This window comes from Engystomops pustulosus, chromosome 11 (genome assembly GCF_040894005.1).
Source record: "Engystomops pustulosus chromosome 11, aEngPut4.maternal, whole genome shotgun sequence".
NCBI classification, from domain to species: Eukaryota; Metazoa; Chordata; class Amphibia; order Anura; family Leptodactylidae; genus Engystomops; species Engystomops pustulosus.
In genome coordinates this window covers 63378573-63400040 of record NC_092421.1, presented here as the reverse complement: position 1 = coordinate 63400040, position 21468 = coordinate 63378573, and the positions used below count along the sequence as shown (strand labels likewise).

General features: G+C 44.9%; 1 protein-coding gene across 2 annotated transcripts in view; it reads left to right on the top strand.

Annotated features, from left to right (window-relative positions):
- The window catches only part of LOC140105714 (pregnancy zone protein-like), a 39292-nt gene extending 18308 nt beyond the window's left edge, over nucleotides 1-20984 (top strand). The window contains exons 15-21 of one of the 2 annotated variants that reach the window (XM_072129741.1): nucleotides 13443-13595; nucleotides 14087-14230; nucleotides 15465-15576; nucleotides 16689-16761; nucleotides 18135-18360; nucleotides 19203-19323; nucleotides 20598-20984. In XM_072129741.1, coding sequence (XP_071985842.1) covers nucleotides 13443-13595; nucleotides 14087-14230; nucleotides 15465-15576; nucleotides 16689-16761; nucleotides 18135-18360; nucleotides 19203-19323; nucleotides 20598-20737 — 969 coding nt within the window. In that variant the 3' untranslated portion in view covers nucleotides 20738-20984. Of the gene's footprint in view, nucleotides 1-13442; nucleotides 13596-14086; nucleotides 14231-15464; nucleotides 15577-16688; nucleotides 16762-18116; nucleotides 18361-19202; nucleotides 19324-20597 lie in introns of both variants that reach the window. The other variant, XM_072129740.1, reaches the window with a different exon arrangement.
- The last annotated feature ends 484 nt before the right edge of the window (nucleotides 20985-21468 follow it).

Genomic DNA, 21468 nt, shown 5'->3' with positions numbered 1-21468 from the left:
CATCAGTGAGGTGAAGGGGAGACATGACAGGGGCCAGGGAAGGGGGAGAACATGGGTAGATGTGTGGAGGACATTACTTACTGGGGGGCTGTGTGAGGCACATTACTTACTGGGGGACTGTGTGGATGACATTACTTACTGGGGGGCTGTGTGGAGGACATTACTTACTGGGGGGCTGTGTGGACACATTACTTACTGGGGGGCTGTGTGGGCACATTACTTACTGGGGGTTGTGTGAGGACATACTTACTGGGGGGCTGTGTGGGCACATTACTTAATGGGGGCTGTGTGAGCACATTACTTACTGGGGGGGCTGTGTGAGCACATTACTTACTGGGGGGCTGTGTGAGCACATTACTTACTAGGGGGCTGTGTGGGCACATTACTTACTGGGGGGGCTGTGTGAGGACATTACTTACTGGGGGGGCTGTGTGAGGCACATTATTTACTGGGGGGGCTGTGTGACCACATTACTTACTGGGGGGGGCTGTGTGGGCACATTACTTACTGGGGGGGGCTGTGTGAGCACATTACTTACTGGGGGGCTGTGTGAGCACATTACTTACTGGGGGGCTGTGTGAGGACATTACTTACTGGAGGGGGGCTGTGTGGACACATTACTTTCTGGGGGCTGTGTGTACAAATTACTTACTGGGGGGCTGTGTGGGGACATTACTTACTGGGGACTGTGTGGGGACATTACTTACTGGGGGGGGCTGTGTGAGGACATTACTTACTGGGGGGCTGTGTGGGCACATTACTTACTGGGGGGTTGTGTGTACACATTACTTACTGGGGGACTGTGTGGGCACATTACTTACTGGGGGGCTGGGTGGAGGACATTACTTACTGGGTGGCTGTGTCCGCACATTACTTACTGGGGGGCTGTGTGAGGACATTACTTACTGGGGGGCTGTGTGGGGCACATTATGTACTGGGGGTTGTGTGGGGACATTACTTACTGGGGGCTGTGTGGAGCACATTACTTACTGGGGGCTGTGTGTACACATTATTTACTGGGGGGCTGTGTGGGCACATTACTTACTGGTGGGGCTGTGTGTGGGCACATTACTTACTGGGGGGCTGTGTGGGCACATTACTTACTGGGGAGCTGTGTGGGCACACTACTTACTGGGGGCTGTATGTGAGGCACATTACTTACTGGGGGGCTGTGTGGGCACATTACTTACTGGGGGGCTGTATGTGAGGCACATTACTTACTGGGGGGCTGTGTGGGAACACTACTTACTGGGGGGCTGTATGTGAGGCACATTACTTACTGGGGGGCTGTGTGGGCACATTACTTACTGGGGGGCTGTATGGGAGGCACATTACTTACTGGGGGGCTGTGTGGGCACATTACTTACTGGGGGGCTGTGTGAGGACATAACTTACTGGGGGCTGTGTGTACACATTACTTACTGGGGAGCTGTGTGGGCACATTACTTACTAGGGGGGCTGTGTGGGCACATTACTTACTGGGGGGGCTGTGTGAGCACATTACTTACTGGGGGGGCTGTGTGAGCACATTACTTACTGGGGGACTGTGTGAGCACATTACTTACTGGGGGGGCTGTGTGAGGACATTACTTACTGGGGGGGCTGTGTGAGGACATTACTTACTGGGGGGGGCTGTGTGAGGCACATTATTTACTGGGGGACTGTGTGGGGACATTACTTACTGGGGGGGGCTGTGTGTGGACATTACTTACTGGGGGGCTGTGAGGGCACATTACTTACTGGGGAGTTGTGTGTACACATTACTTACTGGGGGGCTGTGTGGGCACATTACTTACTGGGGGGCTGTGTGGAGGACATTATTTACTGGGTGGCTGTGTCCGCACATTACGTACTGGGGGGCTGTGTGAGGACATTATTTACTGGGGGGCTGTGTGGGGCACATTATTTACTAGGGGTTGTGTGGGGACATTACTTACTGGGGGCTGTGTGGAGCACATTACTTACTGTGGGCTGTGTGTACACATTATTTACTGGGGGGCTGTGTGGGCACATTACTTACTGGTGGGGCTGTGTGTGGGCACATTACTTACTGGGGGGCTGTGTGGGCACATTACTTACTGGGGAGCTGTGTGGGCACACTACTTACTGGGGGGCTGTATGTGAGGCACATTACTTACTGGGGGGCTGTGTGGGCACATTACTTACTGGGGGGCTGTATGTGAGGCACATTACTTACTGGGGGGCTGTGTGGGCACACTACTTACTGGGGGGCTGTATGTGAGGCACATTACTTACTGGGGGGCTGTGTGGGCACACTACTTACTGGGGGGCTGTATGTGAGGCACATTACTTACTGGGGGGCTGTGTGAGCACATTACTTACTGCGGGCTGTGTGGGCACATTACTTACTGGGGGGGCTGTGTGAGGACATAAATTACTGGGGGGGCTGTGTGTACACATTACTTACTGGGGAGCTGTGTGGGCACATTACTTACTGGGGGGCTGTGTGGGCACATTACTTACTGGGGAGCTGTGTGAGGACATTACGTACTGGAGGGGGGCTGTGTGGGCACACTACTTACTGGGGGGCTGTATGTGAGGCACATTACTTACTGGGGGGCTGTGTGGGCACACTACTTACTGGGGGGCTGTGTGGGCACATTACTTACTGGGGGGCTGTATGTGAGGCACATTACTTACTGGGGGGCTGTGTGGGCACACTACTTACTGGGGGGCTGTATGTGAGGCACATTACTTACTAAGGGGCTGTGTGGGCACATTACTTACTGGGGGGCTGTATGTGAGGCACATTACTTACTGGGGGGCTGTGTGGGCACACTACTTACTGGGGGGCTGTATGTGAGGCACATTACTTACTAGGGGGCTGTGTGGGCACATTACTTACTGGGGGGCTGTATGTGAGGCACATTACTTACTGGGGGGCTGTGTGAGCACATTACTTACTGGGGGCTGTGTGGGCACATTACTTACTGGGGGGGCTGTGTGAGGACATAACTTACTGGGGGCTGTGTGTACACATTACTTACTGGGGAGCTGTGTGGGCACATTACTTACTGGGGGGCTGTGTGGGCACATTACTTACTGGGGGGGCTGTGTGGGCACACTACTTACTGGGGGGCTGTATGTGAGGCACATTACTTACTGGGGGGCTGTGTGAGCACATTACTTACTGGGGGCTGTGTGGGCACATTACTTACTGGGGGGGGCTGTGTGAGGACATAACTTACTGGGAGCTGTGTGTACACATTACTTACTGGGGAGCTGTGTGGGCACATTACTTACTGGGGGGCTGTGTGGGCACATTACTTACTGGGGAGCTGTGTGAGGACATTACGTACTGGAGGGGGGCTGTGTGGGCACACTACTTACTGGGGGGCTGTATGTGAGGCACATTACTTACTGGGGGGCTGTGTGGGCACACTACTTACTGGGGGGCTGTATGTGAGGCACATTACTTACTGGGGGGCTGTGTGGGCACATTACTTACTGGGGGGCTGTATGTGAGGCACATTACTTACTGGGGGGCTGTGTGGGCACACTACTTACTGGGGGGCTGTATGTGAGGCACATTACTTACTAGGGGGCTGTGTGGGCACATTACTTACTGGGGGGCTGTATGTGAGGCACATTACTTACTGGGGGGCTGTGTGAGCACATTACTTACTGGGGGCTGTGTGGGCACATTACTTACTGGGGGGCTGTGTGAGGACATAACTTACTGGGGGCTGTGTGTACACATTACTTACTGGGGAGCTGTGTGGGCACATTACTTACTGGGGGGCTGTGTGGGCACATTACTTACTGGGGGGGCTGTGTGAGGATATTACTTACTGGGGGTGCTGTGTGGGCACATTACTTACTGGGGGCTGTGTGTACACATTACTTACTGGGGAGCTGTGTGGGCACATTACTTACTAGGGGGGCTGTGTGGGCACATTACTTGCTGGGGGGGCTGTGTGAGGACATTACTTACTGGGGGGGGCTGTGAGGGGACATTACTTACTGGGGAGCTGTGTGAGCACATTACTTACTGGGGGGCTGTATGGGCACATTGCTTACTGGGGAGCTGTGTGGGCACATTACTTACTGGGGGGCTGTGTGGGGACATTACTGGGGGCTGTGTGGGCACATTACTTACTGGGGGGCTGTGTAAGCACATTACTTACTGGGGGGCTGTGTGAGCACATTACTTACTGGGGAGCTGTGTGAGGACATTACTTACTGGAGGGGGGCTGTGTGGACACATTACTTACTGGGGGCTGTGTGGGCACATTACTTACTTGGGGTTGTGTGGGCACATTACTTACTGGGGGGCTGTGTGAGCACATTACTTACTGGGGGCTGTGTGAGGACATTACTTACTGGGGGGTTGTGTGGGGACATTACTTACTGGGGGGTTGTGTGGGCACATTACTTACTGGGGGGCTGTGTGGGCACATTACTTACTGGGGGCTGTGTGGGCACATTACTTACTTGGGGTTGTGTGGGCACATTACTTACTGGGGGGCTGTGTGAGCACATTACTTACTGGGGGCTGTGTGGAGGACATTACTTACTGGGGGGCTGTGTGAGCACATTACTTACTAGGGGGCTGTGTGGGCACATTACTTACTGGGGGGGCTGTGTGAGGACATTACTTACTGGGGGGGCTGTGTGAGGCACATTATTTACTGGGGGGGCTGTGTGACCACATTACTTACTGGGGGGGGCTGTGTGGGCACATTACTTACTGGGGGGGCTGTGTGAGCACATTACTTACTGGGGGCTGTGTGGAGGACATTACTTACTGGGGGGCTGTGTGAGCACATTACTTACTGGGGGGCTGTGTGAGGACATTACTTACTGGGGGCTGTGTGAGGACATTACATACTGGGGGGTTGTGTGGGGACATTACTTACTTTTTTGTTTTTTGTTTTTTTTTGTTCTAGAAAAAAAAAAAAAAAAAAAAAAGGAAGCCTCCATCCTTCCGTCCTTCCATCCCTTCAACCCCACCCCCCCTCCCCACCCCATCCCCGCCTCCCAAAGGTTAATTTCTCAGCACCACTTATCCCAATATTTATTTCTCCTGGACCCTCGCGGCAAGTTCTTAACGCGGATATCTTCATATTTTTTAATTTGACAGGAGAGATGGTACCAGTTTTCCATTTTGGGATTTTTATAAGAGCCCCATTTCCGTGCTATACAAATTAGTGCAATATTCATTACTTTGATGATCAGGTTTCCAAATTGTCTTTTTACTAAACCCTGATCCAGGAGACCGAAGATAGCAGTAGTAAGGGTTGGTTCCAGGGATATCTTAAGGATCGTCGAGATCTTCTTAAAGATCTCTTCCCAGTAAGTTCTGATACCTGGACATAACCAGGCCAGATGAATGAAGTCTGCCTCTGCAGCTTGACATTTCCAACAGTTCGAGTTCTCCCTAATCCCCATTTTGTGTAAGTCCAATGGTGTGTAATATAGTTGGTGCAAAAAAAAAATTGTATAAGCTTATGGTTCCAATTACTGGAACTTACTCTCTTAGTGTTCCTATGTGTTTCGCTCCATTCATTTTCATTCATCTTCCCTATTACTTTTTCCCATTTATTGCTTGAATTGTGTTTCATATGTGCTGAATAATCATTTCTTAGATATTGATATATTTTAGAGATAATATTATTACGATCGTTTGTGTTACGAATAAGCTCTAAACATTTGTGTGTTACTAAAGAAAATTTACTATATTGTGGTGTACTTTTTATTATATGTGATAATTGGTTGTAGCGCAACCAGTCCCCTTCTTTTAAACCATATCTCGAACATAGTGCGGAGAAGGACGTCCCTGGAGGCCGAGTATTTCCTTGAAGCCCTTCGAAGCCTTCACTAATGTCTTCACTACTGTCCAATTATTATAGGGTTCTTTTTTTAGAAGAGAGCTTTCTAGTAGTTCTAGAATATTATCCACCTTCCCATCTGCTAGTTGAATCATTTTTGTGAGTAAGGGGTTCTCTTTCCATCCCACTAGTCTGCCCATCTGCGCCGCCAGAAAATACCCATGAAAGAAAGGAAGTCCTAATCCTCCTTCTCCGACTGGTCTATATAAGTAACCCATCTTCATTCTAACTCTTTTCCTCCCCCAGATTAATTTGTTCAATATTGACTCTAACATTTTAAAAAAGGAGGCGTCAAACCAAATAGGAGATGCAGAGAGAACATATAAGATCTGGGGGAGCAAAATCATCTTGGTTAGCCCGATTTTGTCTGCTTTGGACAGGGACAATCCGTTCCACCCATGTATTCTCTTCCTCAAGTTTGTAATTAAGGGGACTACATTAAGTTGGTAGAGATCTCCTATATTATGGGATATCTCAATGCCCAAATATCTCAGGTTATCAACGCATGAGAAGCGTCCTTCCCTTCTAGCCCATTCTTTTGCTTCATTGTCAAGGGGGATTATGTTGGACTTATTCCAATTTACCCTGAGACCCGAAATGGTCCCAAATTCTTCAACCAGATGGATTGTTTTAGGGATAGTAATAGGGGAATTACGAAAGTATAGCACCACATCGTCTGCGTAGAGGCAGATTTTATCCCCTAGGCCACCACATCCTCCACCCTCTATTTGTGCTGAGTTTCTTATGTTGATTGCTAATGGCTCCATGTATAGGGCAAACAGTAGGGGGGAGAGGGGGCAGCCTTGCCTGGTGCCTCGAGTCAGTTGGAAAATCTCTGATTCCTTGTCCCCGATTCTAATTCTGGCTTTCGGGGAATTATACATGCATCTAACCATGTTGATAAATTTTTCCCCTAGGCCGAATTTCAACATAGTCTCCCAGAGGAAACTCCACTCCACCCTGTCGAACGCCTTGATTGCGTCTATCGACAGGATGGAGCGGAGTTCCCCTTCCCCCAATTCAATGGCGGCAAATATTCTCTGGATACAGTCCCATGTCCTCCGGCCTGGTATAAAACCATTTTGATCATTATGGACTATTTTAGAAATCACTTTTTGCAGTCTAAGGGCCAGTAACTTTGCTAAAATTTTTAAATCCGTGTTAAGTAGGGAAATCGGACAGTATGAGGCTGCATCCAGAGGGTTCTTATCCTTTTTAAGTATTAATACTATACCGGCCTCATCCATTGAGTTTGACACTCCATTACTTCGCAGGAGCTCTTCAAAAACCCTAGTTAATTTTGGGAGAAGCAACTTACTATATTTTTTATAAAAACTAAATGGTAGTCCATCAGGACCCGGCGTGGTGTCCTTTTCAAATTACTCTAGGGCTTTCTCTAGCTCCTGTTGGGTAATAGGGGTCCCCAGTTCTTCTCTTTGTTGTATTGATACTGAGGGGAATTGGACATCTTTAAGATATCCTTCCACTAGTGCTTTATTGGATTTTTGTTCAGATTGATATAGTTCTAAATAGAAGCATCTCAGCCTATCCAGGATCTTATCAGGGTCCCTTCGTTACCCTTAATTGCTGTAATAGCAGATTTCCCGGCAACGTTCTGTATCCTACTAGCCAAGTACTTTCCAGGTTTGCCACCCTCAACAAATTGGTTTTGCGCTCGAAAGAACGACTTATGTTGGGCTTTTTCTGTCATAAAAGTGTACAAGTTGTCCTTGGTTTCTATAACCCTACTTTTATTTAGCTCTGATGGACAGTCCATGAAGTCCCGCTCTGCAGCAGTATGATCCCTGTGAAGTTGATTCTCTTTCTGGGTAAACTGTACCTTGGTTAATTTGATATTATGTTTATAGAATTCCCTGATATGTAACTTCAAAGAGTCCCATACAGCACTCAGGCTCGCAGAGGGTGCGTTAGTGTCCCAGTACCAATCAATTTCATTTTCAATCTCTGCTTTAGGGTGCAAGATTGTGATCCAATAGGTTCAATTTAAATCTTCTCATATTTCTCGTTGGCGATTTTAATATCACCAATTGTGGGGCATGATCCGAGATCGTTATGCTCTCATATTTCATTTTCCTTATTAACTCAAGGAATGGGGTGTTGGCCAAACACAGGTCAATTCAAGAAAGGGATTGATAGGTTTTACTCATGCACGAATATGCTCTGCGATTTCCATATAATTTCCGCCAGACATCTGTCCAACCAAGTTCATCGCACAAATATGCTAATCTACCCCTTTTTTCCTTGCCAAAGCTTAAGTCTTGTCCCTGTCTTAGTCTATCTATACCCTCCTCCATTATCATATTGAAGTCTCCCGTGATCATTAGGGGACAATTACCAAATTCTTCAGTGAAATTCAACAATGTACGTAAGACCTCAAGTGATGCTGGAGGGGGGAGATACGCAAAAGCTAATATAACGCTTGTTCCATTCAAACGACCGTGTAAAAAAATGAATCTCCCCTCTTTATCCAGCATTGCTCTATTAACAGTGAGGTCTATATCTCTGTGGACAAGAACTGATACCCCTTTGGAAAATATGTTACCATAAGCATGAAATTCGTTTCCTATCCATCTTTTTTTGAAACGATGGGTGTTTTCTGGAGTGAGATGCGTCTCAATGAGACACACAATTGCGGGCAAATGTCTACTAATAACATCGAACATCTGGAGGCATTACTTACTGGGGGGCGGTCTGGAGCACATTACTTACTGGGGGGATGTGTGAGCACATTACTTACTGGGGGTCTGTGTGTACACATTACTTACTGGGGGGCTGTGTGGGCACATTACTTACTGGGGAGCTGTGTGGGCACATTACTTACTGGGGGGCTGCGTGGGCACATTATTTACTTGGGGGGCTGTGTGAGGACATTACTTACTGGGGGGGCTGTGTGGGCACATTAATTACTGGGGGCTGTGTCTACACATTACTTACTGGGGAGCTGTGTGGGCACATGACTTACTAGGGGGGTTGTGTGGGCACATTACTTACTGGGGGGGTTGTGTGGGGACATTACTGGGGGGCTGTGTGGGGACATTACTTACTGGGGGGGCTGTGTGGGGACATTACTTACTGGGGGGGCTGTGTGGGGACATTACTTACTGGAGGGCTGTGTGAGGACATTACTTACTGGGGAGCTGTGTGAGCACATTACTTACTGGGGGGCTGTATGGGCACATTACTTACTGGGGGGCTGTGTGGGGACATTACTGGGGGCGGTGTGGGCACATTACTTACTGGGGGGCTGTGTGAGCACATTACTTACTGGGGGGCTGTGTGAGCACATTACTTACTGGGGAGCTGTGTGAGGACATTACGTACTAGAGGGGGGCTGTGTGGACACATTACTTACTGGGGGCTGTGTGGGCACATTACTTACTTGGGGTTGTGTGGGCACATTACTTACTGGGGTGCTGTGTGAGCACATTACTTACTGGGGGGCTGTGTGAGCACATTACTTACTGGGGGCTGTATGAGCACATTACTTACTGGGGGCTGTGTGAGGACATTACTTACTGGGGGGTTTTGTGGGGACATTACTTACTGGGGGGTTGTGTGGGGACATTACTTACTGGGGGGATGTGTGAGCACATTACTTACTGGGGGTCTGTGTGTACACATTACTTACTGGGGGGCTGTGTGGGCACATTACTTACTGGGGGGCTGTGTGGGCACATTACTTACTGGGGGGCTGTGTGGGCACATTACTTACTGGGGGCTGTGTGTACACATTACTTACTGGGGGCCTGTGTAGGCACATTACTGGGGACCTATGTGGGACATTGCTGGGGGGTTGTATGGGGGACATTACTGGGAGGTGGTGTGAGGGACAATACTGAGAGGCTGTGGGGTACATTACAGGTAGTTTGTATGGCTAACATTACATGGGGTAGCTGTGCGGGGGACATTACTGGGTGGCTGTGTGGGGGATATTACTGGGGGGCTCTGTAGATCACATTACTGAGGGTAACTGTGTGGGGCACATTTCTTGGGCCGCGTTCACACATGGCACTAGGACAGGCCTCGGTTTGATCTCATATGTTTTCTAGTAATACACATGTGATAATGAGCACCTGGTGTTGTTTAAATGCAAGATAAACGTGTGAGCGCAGCCTTACAGTATTTGGGGGATATTGTTAGGGGCAGCACTAGGATAACACTGCCTGGGAACCAAGATTTAGGGACAATGAGAAACATAAGATGTGGTGATGCCTAATGGAGAACAAGTCACCTGCTGTCACTGGAGGGAAAAAGTAGGGATTTCTCCTGTGGTTTCTGTAGCTGTATACACTGTCAGTAAAGTTGTTATTGGCACAACCACATGTGAGGGGGTTATGTGCAAGAGGGGGGATTACTGTAAGAGCGCTACCTTTGTATTGGGGCCCATGTCCCGGATCTTTTACAACCCTAACAACGCCCCTGCTGTGGACAAAAATCTGACCATGGTCACACAGGTGTACGGCTCGTTATATCATAGAAAGTAATCAGAGCTGTGTCATAAAACAGGAAGTTTTAGCAGTTTCTTTTTTCTCACTTAATTTAATGAAAAAAAAAAATATATATATATATATATATATATATATACACTCAGCGGCCACTTTATTAGGTACACCATGCTAGTAACGGGTTGGACCCCCTTTTGCCTTCAGAACTGCCTCAATTGTTCGTGGCATAGATTCAACAAGGTGCTGGAAGCATTCCTCAGAGATTTTGGTCCATATTGACATGATGGCATCACACAGTTGCCGCAGATTTGTCGGCTGCACATCCATGATGCGAATCTCCCGTTCCACCACATCCCAAAGATGCTCTATTGGATTGAGATCTGGTGACTGTGGAGGCCATTTGAGTACAGTGAACTCATTGTCATGTTCAAGAAACCAGTCTGAGATGATTCCAGCTTTATGATCTGGCGCATTATCCTGCTGAAAGTAGCCATCAGATGTTGAGTACATTGTGGTCATAAAGGGATGAACATGGTCAGCAACAATACTCAGGTAGTTTGTGGCGTTGCAACGATGCTCAATTGGTACCAAGGGGCCAAAGAGTGCCAAGAAAATATTCCCCACACCATGACACCACCACCAGCCTGAACCATTGATACAAGGCAGGATGGATCCATGCTTTCATGTTGTTGACGCCAAATTCTGACCCTACCATCCGAATGTCGCAGCAGAAATCGAGACTCATCAGACCAGGCAACGTTTTTCTTCTGTCCAACTGCTCGTTAACACTTAATTTCTAATCAGCCAATCACATGGCAGCAACTCAGTGCATTTAGGCATGTAGACATGGTCAAGACAATCTCCTGCAGTTCAAACCGAGCATCAGTATGGGGAAGAAAGGTGATTTGAGTGCCTTTGAACGTGGCATGGTTGTTGGTGCCAGAAGGGCTGGTCTGAGTATTTCAGAAACTGCTGATCTACTGGGATTTTCACGCACAACCATCTCTAGGGTTTACAGAGAATGGTCCGAAAAATAAAAAACATCCAGTGAGCGGCAGTTCTGTGGGCGGAAATGCCTTGTTGATGCCAGAGGTCAGAGTAGAATGGGCAGACTGGTTCGAGCTGATAGAAAGGCAACAGTGACTCAAATCGCCACCCGTTACAACCAAGGTAGGCAGAAGAGCATCTCTGAAAGCACAGTACGTCGAACTTTGAGGCAGATGGGCTACAAAAGCAGAAGACCACACCGGGTGCCACTCCTTTCAGCTAAGAACAGGAAACTGAGGCTATAATTTGCACAAGCTCATCGAAATTGGACAGTAGAAGATTGGAAAAACGTTGCCTGGTCTGAGGAGTCTCGATTTCTGCTGCGACATTCGGATGGTAGGGTCAGAATTTGGCGTCAACAACATGAAAGCATGGATCCATCCTGCCTTGTATCAACTGTTCAGGCTGGTGGTGGTGGTGTCATGGTGTGGGGAATATTTTCTTGGCACTCTTTGGCCCCTTGGTACCAATTGAGCATCGTTGCAACGCCACAGCCTACCTGAGTATTGTTGCTGACCATGTCCATCCCTTTATGACCACAATGTACCCAACATCTGATGGCTACTTTCAGCAGGATAATGCGCCATGTCATAAAGCTGGAATCATCTCAGACTGGTTTCTTGAACATGACAATGAGTTCACTGTACCTAAATGGCCTCCACAGTCACCAGATCTCAATCCAATAAAGCATCTTTGGGATGTGGTGGAACGGGAGATTCGCATCATGGATGTGCAGCCGACAAATCTGCGGCAACTGTGTGATGCCATCATGTCGATATGGACCAAAATCTCTGAGGAATGCTTCCAGCTCTTTGTTGAATCTATGCCACGAACAATTGAGGCAGTTCTGAAGGCAAAAGGGGGTCCAACCCGTTACTAGCATGGTGTACCTAATAAAGTGGCCGGTGAGTGTAAATACAGATACAAGTAAATCACATGATCAAACACAATTAGGTCACATGATCGTGTAGGTACACCCCACTTTTTAAACAATGCATGTTATATATACATCGTTGAAATCAATACATGTTTATAAGTTTATTAATCCATAGTGTTGTCCATTACATAAAAACTGATTAAAGTGCCAGTGCATTTTGATGCAGTGTAAGCTGTGCAAAATAATGCCATGAAGTGCCAGTGTTAAATAAAAACATAAAATGGTCCGAGTGGGCCATCGACAACTCACCACCTCACACGCTTTAGGCAGGCTGCAGTAAAAAGTTCAAAGAACATAGTATACACGGGAAGCATGCATGGCACACATAGTTGGAACGCACACGTCATATTGGTGCACACGCGGTATTTGGATACCTTTTGGACCTGACGTCCGGCCCTAAAAGGCGTGCACCCAACCATCTTTATTATTTTTATATGTGCTGCTTGGACTTTCTTTAAGTGTGTGTATATATATATATATATATATATATATATATATATATATATATATATACATATACAGGCAGTCCTTTGTTGTCTTTGTTGTAGCTCTGCAGGGAACTTGTCCCAAACTTCGGGAAACTAAGCAAAAGACTTCTCTGGATGAAGACATGAATAAAATTCTTCATGTAAGCCCAGACAGACTGGATGATGTTGACACCAGGTTCTGTGGATTATGTAATCACTATTGTTGAGTGGACCTGAAACCACCCAAATGCCTCTTTGCCCCTGTTGCCATTAATGCATGGGAATTAACTCTTTAAATGACTCTGGCTTGTTTCTGTCTTGTTTCTGGCAAGACTACAGTTATTTAAATGTTGTTGGCAACTTTGGCAGCTGTGTTTAGAAATTTTTCGCCCACAGTCGGTGCCAGCGCTGTAACAGTTATGACTAATGGGGGTTCAGAACCAGATTTTTAAAATTTGGTTAGGCCGAATTGTTCCCTAACCCAAATTTTAATGGGTCTGATAACACGACTGGTTCATCTTAACTCTGAATACAGGGGTTGTATAGGATTTTATCCTAATGTCCATCTTGTACAGATGCAAATGAATCTCCTTTAACCTCAAAGCCCTTAGGAAAGGCTCATTGTAATTGTAATTAGAATATGATTCTGAAGCTCTTATCTTATATGATACAGATAGAACTGAAGTTCTCAGAAAAACAAGTCCGTCCTGGGGAAAGTGTAAATTTGGAAGTGTCTACAAGTGCTGGATCCCTCTGCTCCATACGTTCACTAGATAAAGGATATTTCCATCAGAGGCCCGATGGGAAATCACTACTATCTGATCTTGTAAGTTTTACTATATTTGTTTGTTGAAATAGTTACATAAATTGGTAAAACTTCATTCAGAATTGTATCAGAAGTGAACACTGGAATCTTTATCCTTGTTATTTTTATGAATTCTGGTTGATAATACGTTGATACATTAGAGGTTCCCTCTTCTAGTCAGAGCATAGGTTGTATGTAGGGGGGCATGTAACCTTGCTACTACCAAAAACTACATGAAAAACCTGAACACGAATACACATTATTATTCCTAATCTCATAAATGAAATCTCTGATAAGTAACATCCAGTGTGAAGAACCCTTTTCTATGACGGTGCGTTCACACATGGCAGTAGCGCATGCGTTTTCTCGGAAGAGCTGAGACTTTATTGTACATTCCTGCACAGGCATCTTTTCCCTAGAGGAATATCGTTTCCATTCTACAGAGGACACTTCCATAAATGTTTTATTGTGTTAAAAAAACAAAGCAATTGTCATGTTGATCTTTCTTCAAGAGTGAAGATTTACAAGGTGCAGTCTTTAGCAATGCACATTTACCATTCAGGTATGTCGACGAAGCTGACCGCCATTGCCCAGAGAATCAGACCGCTGTACGTGAGAGGTCTTCTTTAATTTTCGATGCATCCATGATATTTCTGGTAAGTCAAAAGTATCAGATTTTCTTAACTGTATTTATAATCTATGACTATATTGTTAGTTGTTTGTATGCGAGCCATTGAAGGGCTCAGTCATTTTCGCTCTTAGGCCTTATTTATTAAAGGGGTTTTCCCACAAACTAACATTAGGCCCTATCCAAATGATAGGGCCTAACTTGCTGATCAGTAGGGGTTTCAATGCTGAGACCTCCACAGATAGCAAAAACGCGGCGTTCGGCTATTTCCGTTTTCCATTGAAATGAATAGAGTAGAACATCTGCTGCATTAGTCTGAGGAGTGGCGAGGGGACTGATGGACCCCTTATTTTCACAATCTGAGACCCCCACTGGGTAGGGCCTAACTTTAGTTCTTGGGAAAACTCCTTTAAAGGAGTTATACGAGAGTAAAAAAAATAGTGATGTGGCCGGGGAACTGCATAAAAAAAATATAGATTTACTCATTTCCTCTGTCTCTCCCGGTGTCCTAGAAAATCTTTTCACCTATACTAGTTATAAGCTAACTTTAACATATCTCAGATTTTTTAATTGAAATTTGTATGGGATGATTTTACTTTTTAATGATGTTTGAAAGCTTCTGTACTCTACCTATGCCAGAAAGTGTTCGCACCCCTATAGGTACACAAAGTCAGTTAGATATTGTTTTTACAGATACCCCCTGGTCACACGGGTTTAGTGAGGCACTGGAAGTGCGAGAGTGCGACCCACAGAACCTACGGCATAACATAACACTCACAGATCACAAACCTGAAATGCGGAGAGACCCTTTTCACTCTTTTTTAGCATACAGTACTGAACCAGCCCATTAGATATAAGGCTTATCTGTAACATGATCTTTTTGGCTCCAGATATTTTAAGGTGTATCTTGGACATGGTTGGCCTTCCCCTAGGAGGGTTCTACAGCCCCACTCACCTGGGTCCTGGGTCTGTCACTTCAGAAGCCAAGATCAGCCAGGACTTCATAATGGAAGATCAACTGTTTTAGTACCATCGGATCCTTCTGGGCTTTTGTATTTGGAGACATTTACAGTGCTTCCATTGAGAGTTCCAAGATCTCCTCATACTAGGACTACAGAACATATTGACACACAGGCAGGTTGTGTTTGTCCCAATTCCCAGGATTCTGGAAACATACACAGGAAGCCTGTTCTATAGTATCATTTACAAAGTATGACATCATTACCTAGTATATAATATTATTAACTTTTTTTCATTTATAGGCTTCGAGTCTAAAAGTTTTCTCCAATACTGAGATAAGAAGACCGGTACAATGTATTGAACGTGGACTTGCTGCTCGTAGTGGAGTCAGAGTGAAGAAATCCATCAATAAAGGTACTAGATAGTCCAATCTTAGGTTATTTAGTCAAAAGAAATACAATGGGCGGAATTAATCCCACTCACACCCCCCTGCCTGCAGACAAATTCCACCTTTACAGACAAGCGCTTACACTCACGAGACTTCCCTCGAGTCGGGTGACATCACCAGCTCGCGAGCAGTGGGGTGGGAATGTGCAGATGTATTAGATGTGCATAATTAGTAGCTGAATGAGCGTCGGGCCACTTATGTGACAACCACAGGAGCGCCTAGTGCGCTTAATTTTTCAGCGAAATAAAGGCATTTCAGAACTATTCAAGATAAGTCCTGGAGTCCAGGACAGGAATCCCATAAGTAGGTGTATTTGGTTGAAATCTTGTCAACCTCAGTAGTAGATTTCCTTTAAGCCACATCAGACTCATGCCTGGTGGTTCCGGGGCCTGCAAGGAACTTCATTGAAGCCAGAGAGGTGCCTTACCTTCACTGCATGTACCCTAGGTCTGGCACATGGGCAACAAAGCTGGGGTGAACTACTGTGGTTTCACAGAACTTCTCCTAAAAGGGAACCTGTCACCAGGTTTTACCCCACTAAACTACCAGCCCCCTCAGGAAGGGGATGAAATGTCCTCTCTAGAATTCCATATTTTATGTGAAAGCTCACCCATTTATGGTCCAATGCTTGTCAATCACAGAGGAGGAGGCGTTAAGATCTCCACACCTTGACTGCAGTGTTAAACTCTCCTCCTCCTTGACTTTAAACAAGCAATTTACATCTCACTTCAATGTTGATTTTCTAGATGATGCCACCACATGGTACCATGAAAGAGACAAAAAGTAGAAGGTGTTAAACCGATAACAGATTACTGTAAAGCTGCATATTAGGCCAATTGCTGATGACAGGTTTCCTGAAAGCACTTATAATACCAGACCAGGATAAGTGTAATTGTAGTTTTTTCTAAAAGGGCCCTTATTTGAGGACCTGTGTTTGGTTTGTTTTCCAAATCATCTTGACTTATTGCCTTTGAAGTATCTATAGTTAGACTGCATGTTTACTGCAACGACAATTTCCTTATCGCAAAGATATAGCATTTCTTATGAAAGTATTTTAATGTCTTGTTCCATTTTCTAGGAAAAGATAGAAATGCACATCTCACACAAAATCACTTTCCAGACATCTGGTTGTTTGACCTGGTTCCTGTGGGGTGAGTTTTCAGATGGAAGTCTGATGGATAATGGATAGCTTTAGTTGTTTTAATACTTAGGTCTTATCTCTTTCTCTGGTTAGTTATAGATAATTTTAGAATTTTTTAATATAGAGGCAAGAATGGACCTAAAGATCATGATATGACAGTGATGGCGAACCTTTTAGATACAGAGTGCCCAAACCACAACCAAAACCCACTTATATGTCGCAAAGTGCCAACATGACAATTTAAGCAGTACCCTATTGATCTCTGCTGTATCACAGGTTTCAATCATATTGGTATCCTGAGGACACCAATACAATAGAAAGCAGGAGACATTTGGATTGTAGCTTCCCTCCAGGGTCCCCTGAAGAGGAAAAATCAGGAGACCCAGACCAGGAGCTCCAACGATAATCCATCTCTGTCCACACCTTCTCCCTCCTCCTTGAGTCCAAGCCTTGAGTCCTATCTAGTAAATTCTGTGCTGAGTGCCCACAGAAAGGGCTCCGAGTGCCACCTCTGGCACCCGTGCCATAGGTTCGCCACCACTGTGATATGATGATCTGTTTGGGTCCAGTTGGTCATCATGTGAAAGAGGGTCCCTTATACCTTGCTATGAAAGAAGCAGAAGTTGTTCATCCATGTTTCCACTCAGTTTGTCTCTTTCAGGCCTCCTGAGATAGCAGAGCATTAAGCTTGTCTTTACGTCTACAGTTACATACAGACTACGGCTACATTCACATTGACGTGTCCCCGCCGTACCGTAGCCTGGTGGGTACACGTCGGCAATGGGGAGAGAAGGAGGGGGTGAGCGCTGCTCACCCCCCCCCTCTCTCCATAGAGGAACATTGCGCTTGGTGCCGTATTCTGGAGAAAGATAGGACCGTACTGCTCCCGTAGGGCACCGTGTGCCCATTAGCATGTATGTTTGGGTGAATGTAGCCTTATGAAAAGGATATGTATTCACATGCCTTAAAAAACTTCGGATCCATTCAGACTCACGTAACAAACGACCCCTTCATTGGGGGTTCAATATTAGGGGTCGTCACATCATCCAACCATCAAAGTGACAACTTTTTGGCTTGGCAAAGCCACTTTATGTTACTGGGATCCTAGCCCTGAACATGATATTCATATGATTAGTTGCTTTCAAGAGTAAACTAGGAGTACAAGCAGAAATTGTCCCCCTTGTAACATACTAACCAATACAAATATCATGAGTGGTGACCACGGAAAAAATATACGGCACATTGATGTGAGTGTGTGGCGGGAAAGTTAATATGCAGCCATTGAAGTCAAGATATTTTATTATTATATCCTTTTTAATTAGAACTTGGCCTTTACACTGCAGATTTTTTTCACATTTATCACAGAATGATTATCTTCTACAGCTCTGACGGACACGCGGTACTCAATCGCACCACCCCTCACCGTGTCACTAAGTGGGTGACTGACGCCTTCTGCTTGGGGCTGACCGGTTTTGCCGCTGTCGGCAATGTTGAGCTCACCACATTCCAACCTTACTTCATAGACCTCATTGTCCCCTACTCTGTAGTGCAAGGAGAGAAATTTACACTGAGAGCCGTGGTCTTCAGCTACGTGCAGAAATGCATTCTGGTAAGAAAAGTCACACCCACAAATACAAGGGTAAAAAGCTGAGCTTATAATATTTGAAGCCATGATTTTGTTTGCAGTACATGTCAATTTGTGAGAATTAAAATTCTAAATTTTAAAATCTAGCTTCTCAGTATAACTCACCCCAGGCAAAAAGTTGCTCTTCTCAGCTCATTTCCATATGACTTCGAGATTTTAAATAAAGAAAGGGGCAAGATTTAACAAAAATAGTGATATTTTATACCTTACCTAAGGGTATAGTTTTGTTTAAAAAAACAGTCAATAGGTTCCCTACAAAGGCTATATGCAAAAATGTAAGTGCAAGTATCTTATTATGAAGTTGTGAGTTGGAGGATTGTCTATTATCATTATTACAAAATTGTTATTAATTATATAATAAATAAAAAATAAAATTAAAAATTAAATTATATTCTCTGATCTATCGAAACTCCAAAAATATCAATTTGATTTGCTTTTAATTGATCTGTTTTTAGTTTAGGTTAGAATTCAGAATTTCACATAGAGGGGCATAATCATGAAGCCATCATGTTTACTCTGAAATGTACTGGGCAGCTCGTGGTGAATTGTAATACATGGAAGCTGGGTCAGAGTGGAGGACATTGTCTATGATATCCACATGCCCTAACAAGGGCATATGGACAAAGTTGCTATGCATGGATAAGCCTGCAACAAATAAAATGTTTTAATAATCGAATTTTTGTAATTATAATGATAATTAATGATATTGTGTTTTATTACAATATATATTTCTAGCACTGATACATTTGATATTTGTTTCTAAAGTTTACAATTTATTGATATTATTTGTGTTCTTATTACTACAGGTTGTTGTGGCATTGCAAGAATCACAGGACCTCGTCGCAGGCACAAACAAAGAGCAGGCCAGATGTGTCTGTGAGGGACATTCACATAGTTTCACCTGGGATGTTTCGGCTGTAAAACCAAGTAATGTATCCACATACACCAAATATTATATTCCATATCCAATAGACACGGAAATTTTAATCAACTATACATAAATTTAATAGTACAAGTGACTACAGAAATGCGCTACAAGCTACTATATTAATCACCAGCTATGACAGGTGCACAAGGACCTTTCTAGTGATCCGTGGAGGCCCCATCACTGAGATTCCCACCGATCAGCAAGATAGACCATATCCTGTGCATAGGACCTAACTGGAGAGCCTCTTTAAAGGGAACCTGTCACCAGGGACCTCATTTTCACTAAAGACAGGTTGCATAAGCCCTTTACAGCTGCATTGCATTTCTGCCTTTCTACTTTCTCTAAGAATTTGCATCACAATATAATTGTGTGTTATAACTTACCTTGCACGATGACATAATCCTCTGTGTAGTCCCAAGAGTTGGGCTTTGGTTTGAATGCATTTCAAAAAACAACATGTGACTTGTTTGTGTCACAGACTCCTCAGCTCTCAGCCCCGACCTTTGTGCTCCTCTGCAGCTCCTCCCTCCCCCACCAGGCTGTGACCGCTGTGAAGGAGCTGTACAGGAGCAAAAAGGTGGGGGCCAAGAGCTGAGCAGTCTGCAGCACAGACAAGTCACATCCAAATGCATCCAAACCAAAACCCAACCCCTAGGACTACACAGAGGATTCTGTCACGTGCAAGGTAAGTAATAACACACAATTATATTGTAATGCAAAGGCTTAGAGAAAGCAAAAAGACATGTGCAATGCAGCTGTAATGGGCTTCTGTAACTTGTCTTTAGTGAAAATGAGGTCCCTGGTGACAGGTTCCCTTTAAGGAAGAACAGAGGGTTCAGGCATTGAAATTCAGCATGTCCAACCCATCTATTCCTCCACATCATTTGTCACAGGAGGGTCACGAGGCCCCCTATATACGTTATAATAGTATAAGAATTTTCTCTTATCATATTTTTCGGACTACAAGGCGCACAAAAAATCCTTCGATTTTTTCAGAAATCAAAGGTGGGCCTTATAGTCCAGTGCGCCTTATATATGAACCGTAATTACAGACAACAGCTGCCTTGAACTGTGCACAGGTCTGCCACCTGCTGGTTATTCATCCTTATAATCAGGTGCGCCTTTTAATCCAGTGCGCCTTATATATGAACCTATACGTTTTAGCAGGCATTTATTGATGGTGCACCTTATAATCCGGTGCGCCTTATAGTCCGAAAAAACGGTAATATGTGTAATATGAATGATATCAATTTGTATATGTTCACATTTACAGAGATGTTGAAGATACATGTGAATTATGGCTCTGTAGAGGTGGACGGAAAATGCACTGAAGATACCGTACTGATTAATAAAGATGGGAGGAGAGATTCTATGGAGAAAATTATTTTGGTTAAAGAGAGCGAGGGTTTGTAAACACTACACCATCAGTGCGAAACACATGTCACCTATAGCTGGTCGGCATATTGTCTTCTACCATATGAGTCAGTATTTAATATGTGTGTTGGACCCACATTTGAATTTTGTTTAATCTTACCCCATGTTGTTTGTTATTGCTATTACCTCCACCATTAGGGTTCTTTAGCTTCATTCATTTATTGCGATTGCTTGAATTTTGTTCTGTAGGATGACATACTAGTTTTTATCTTTATCTTTTCATTGTCTGCCATTGTTTAATATTGTCTTTTAACATTAAAATAAATATTAGTATTTTGGGATTATTTTATGTGTATGATTTAGATTTTACTTGCGTAGTGTCTATGTAGATCAGGGATTCACAAGCAGCGGCCTGCAAAGCCACAAGTTGCACCCTGCACTCTGCTACCCAGAAAACACAGATGATCGCTTTCACCACTTGCTCCAGTAGTGATTTGTACACCTGACTTTAAAGGGAACCTATTAGAAAAAATTGGCCCAATAAATCTCTACCAGTATTTTGCCCAGCAACTGACCTCATTCCAGATCGGTTTTCTTTCATGACGCAGTGTGGTGGTCTCATCCAAAAAAATCTACTTTGAAGTGAGATGTAAACTGGTTGTATAAAGTCAAGGAGGTGGAGATTTTGACACAGAAGTCAAGCTCTCTCTTCCTCAGAAAGCCCCCATCACTGTAATTGATGGCCCTGCATCCTCCCTGAGGGATTCTCT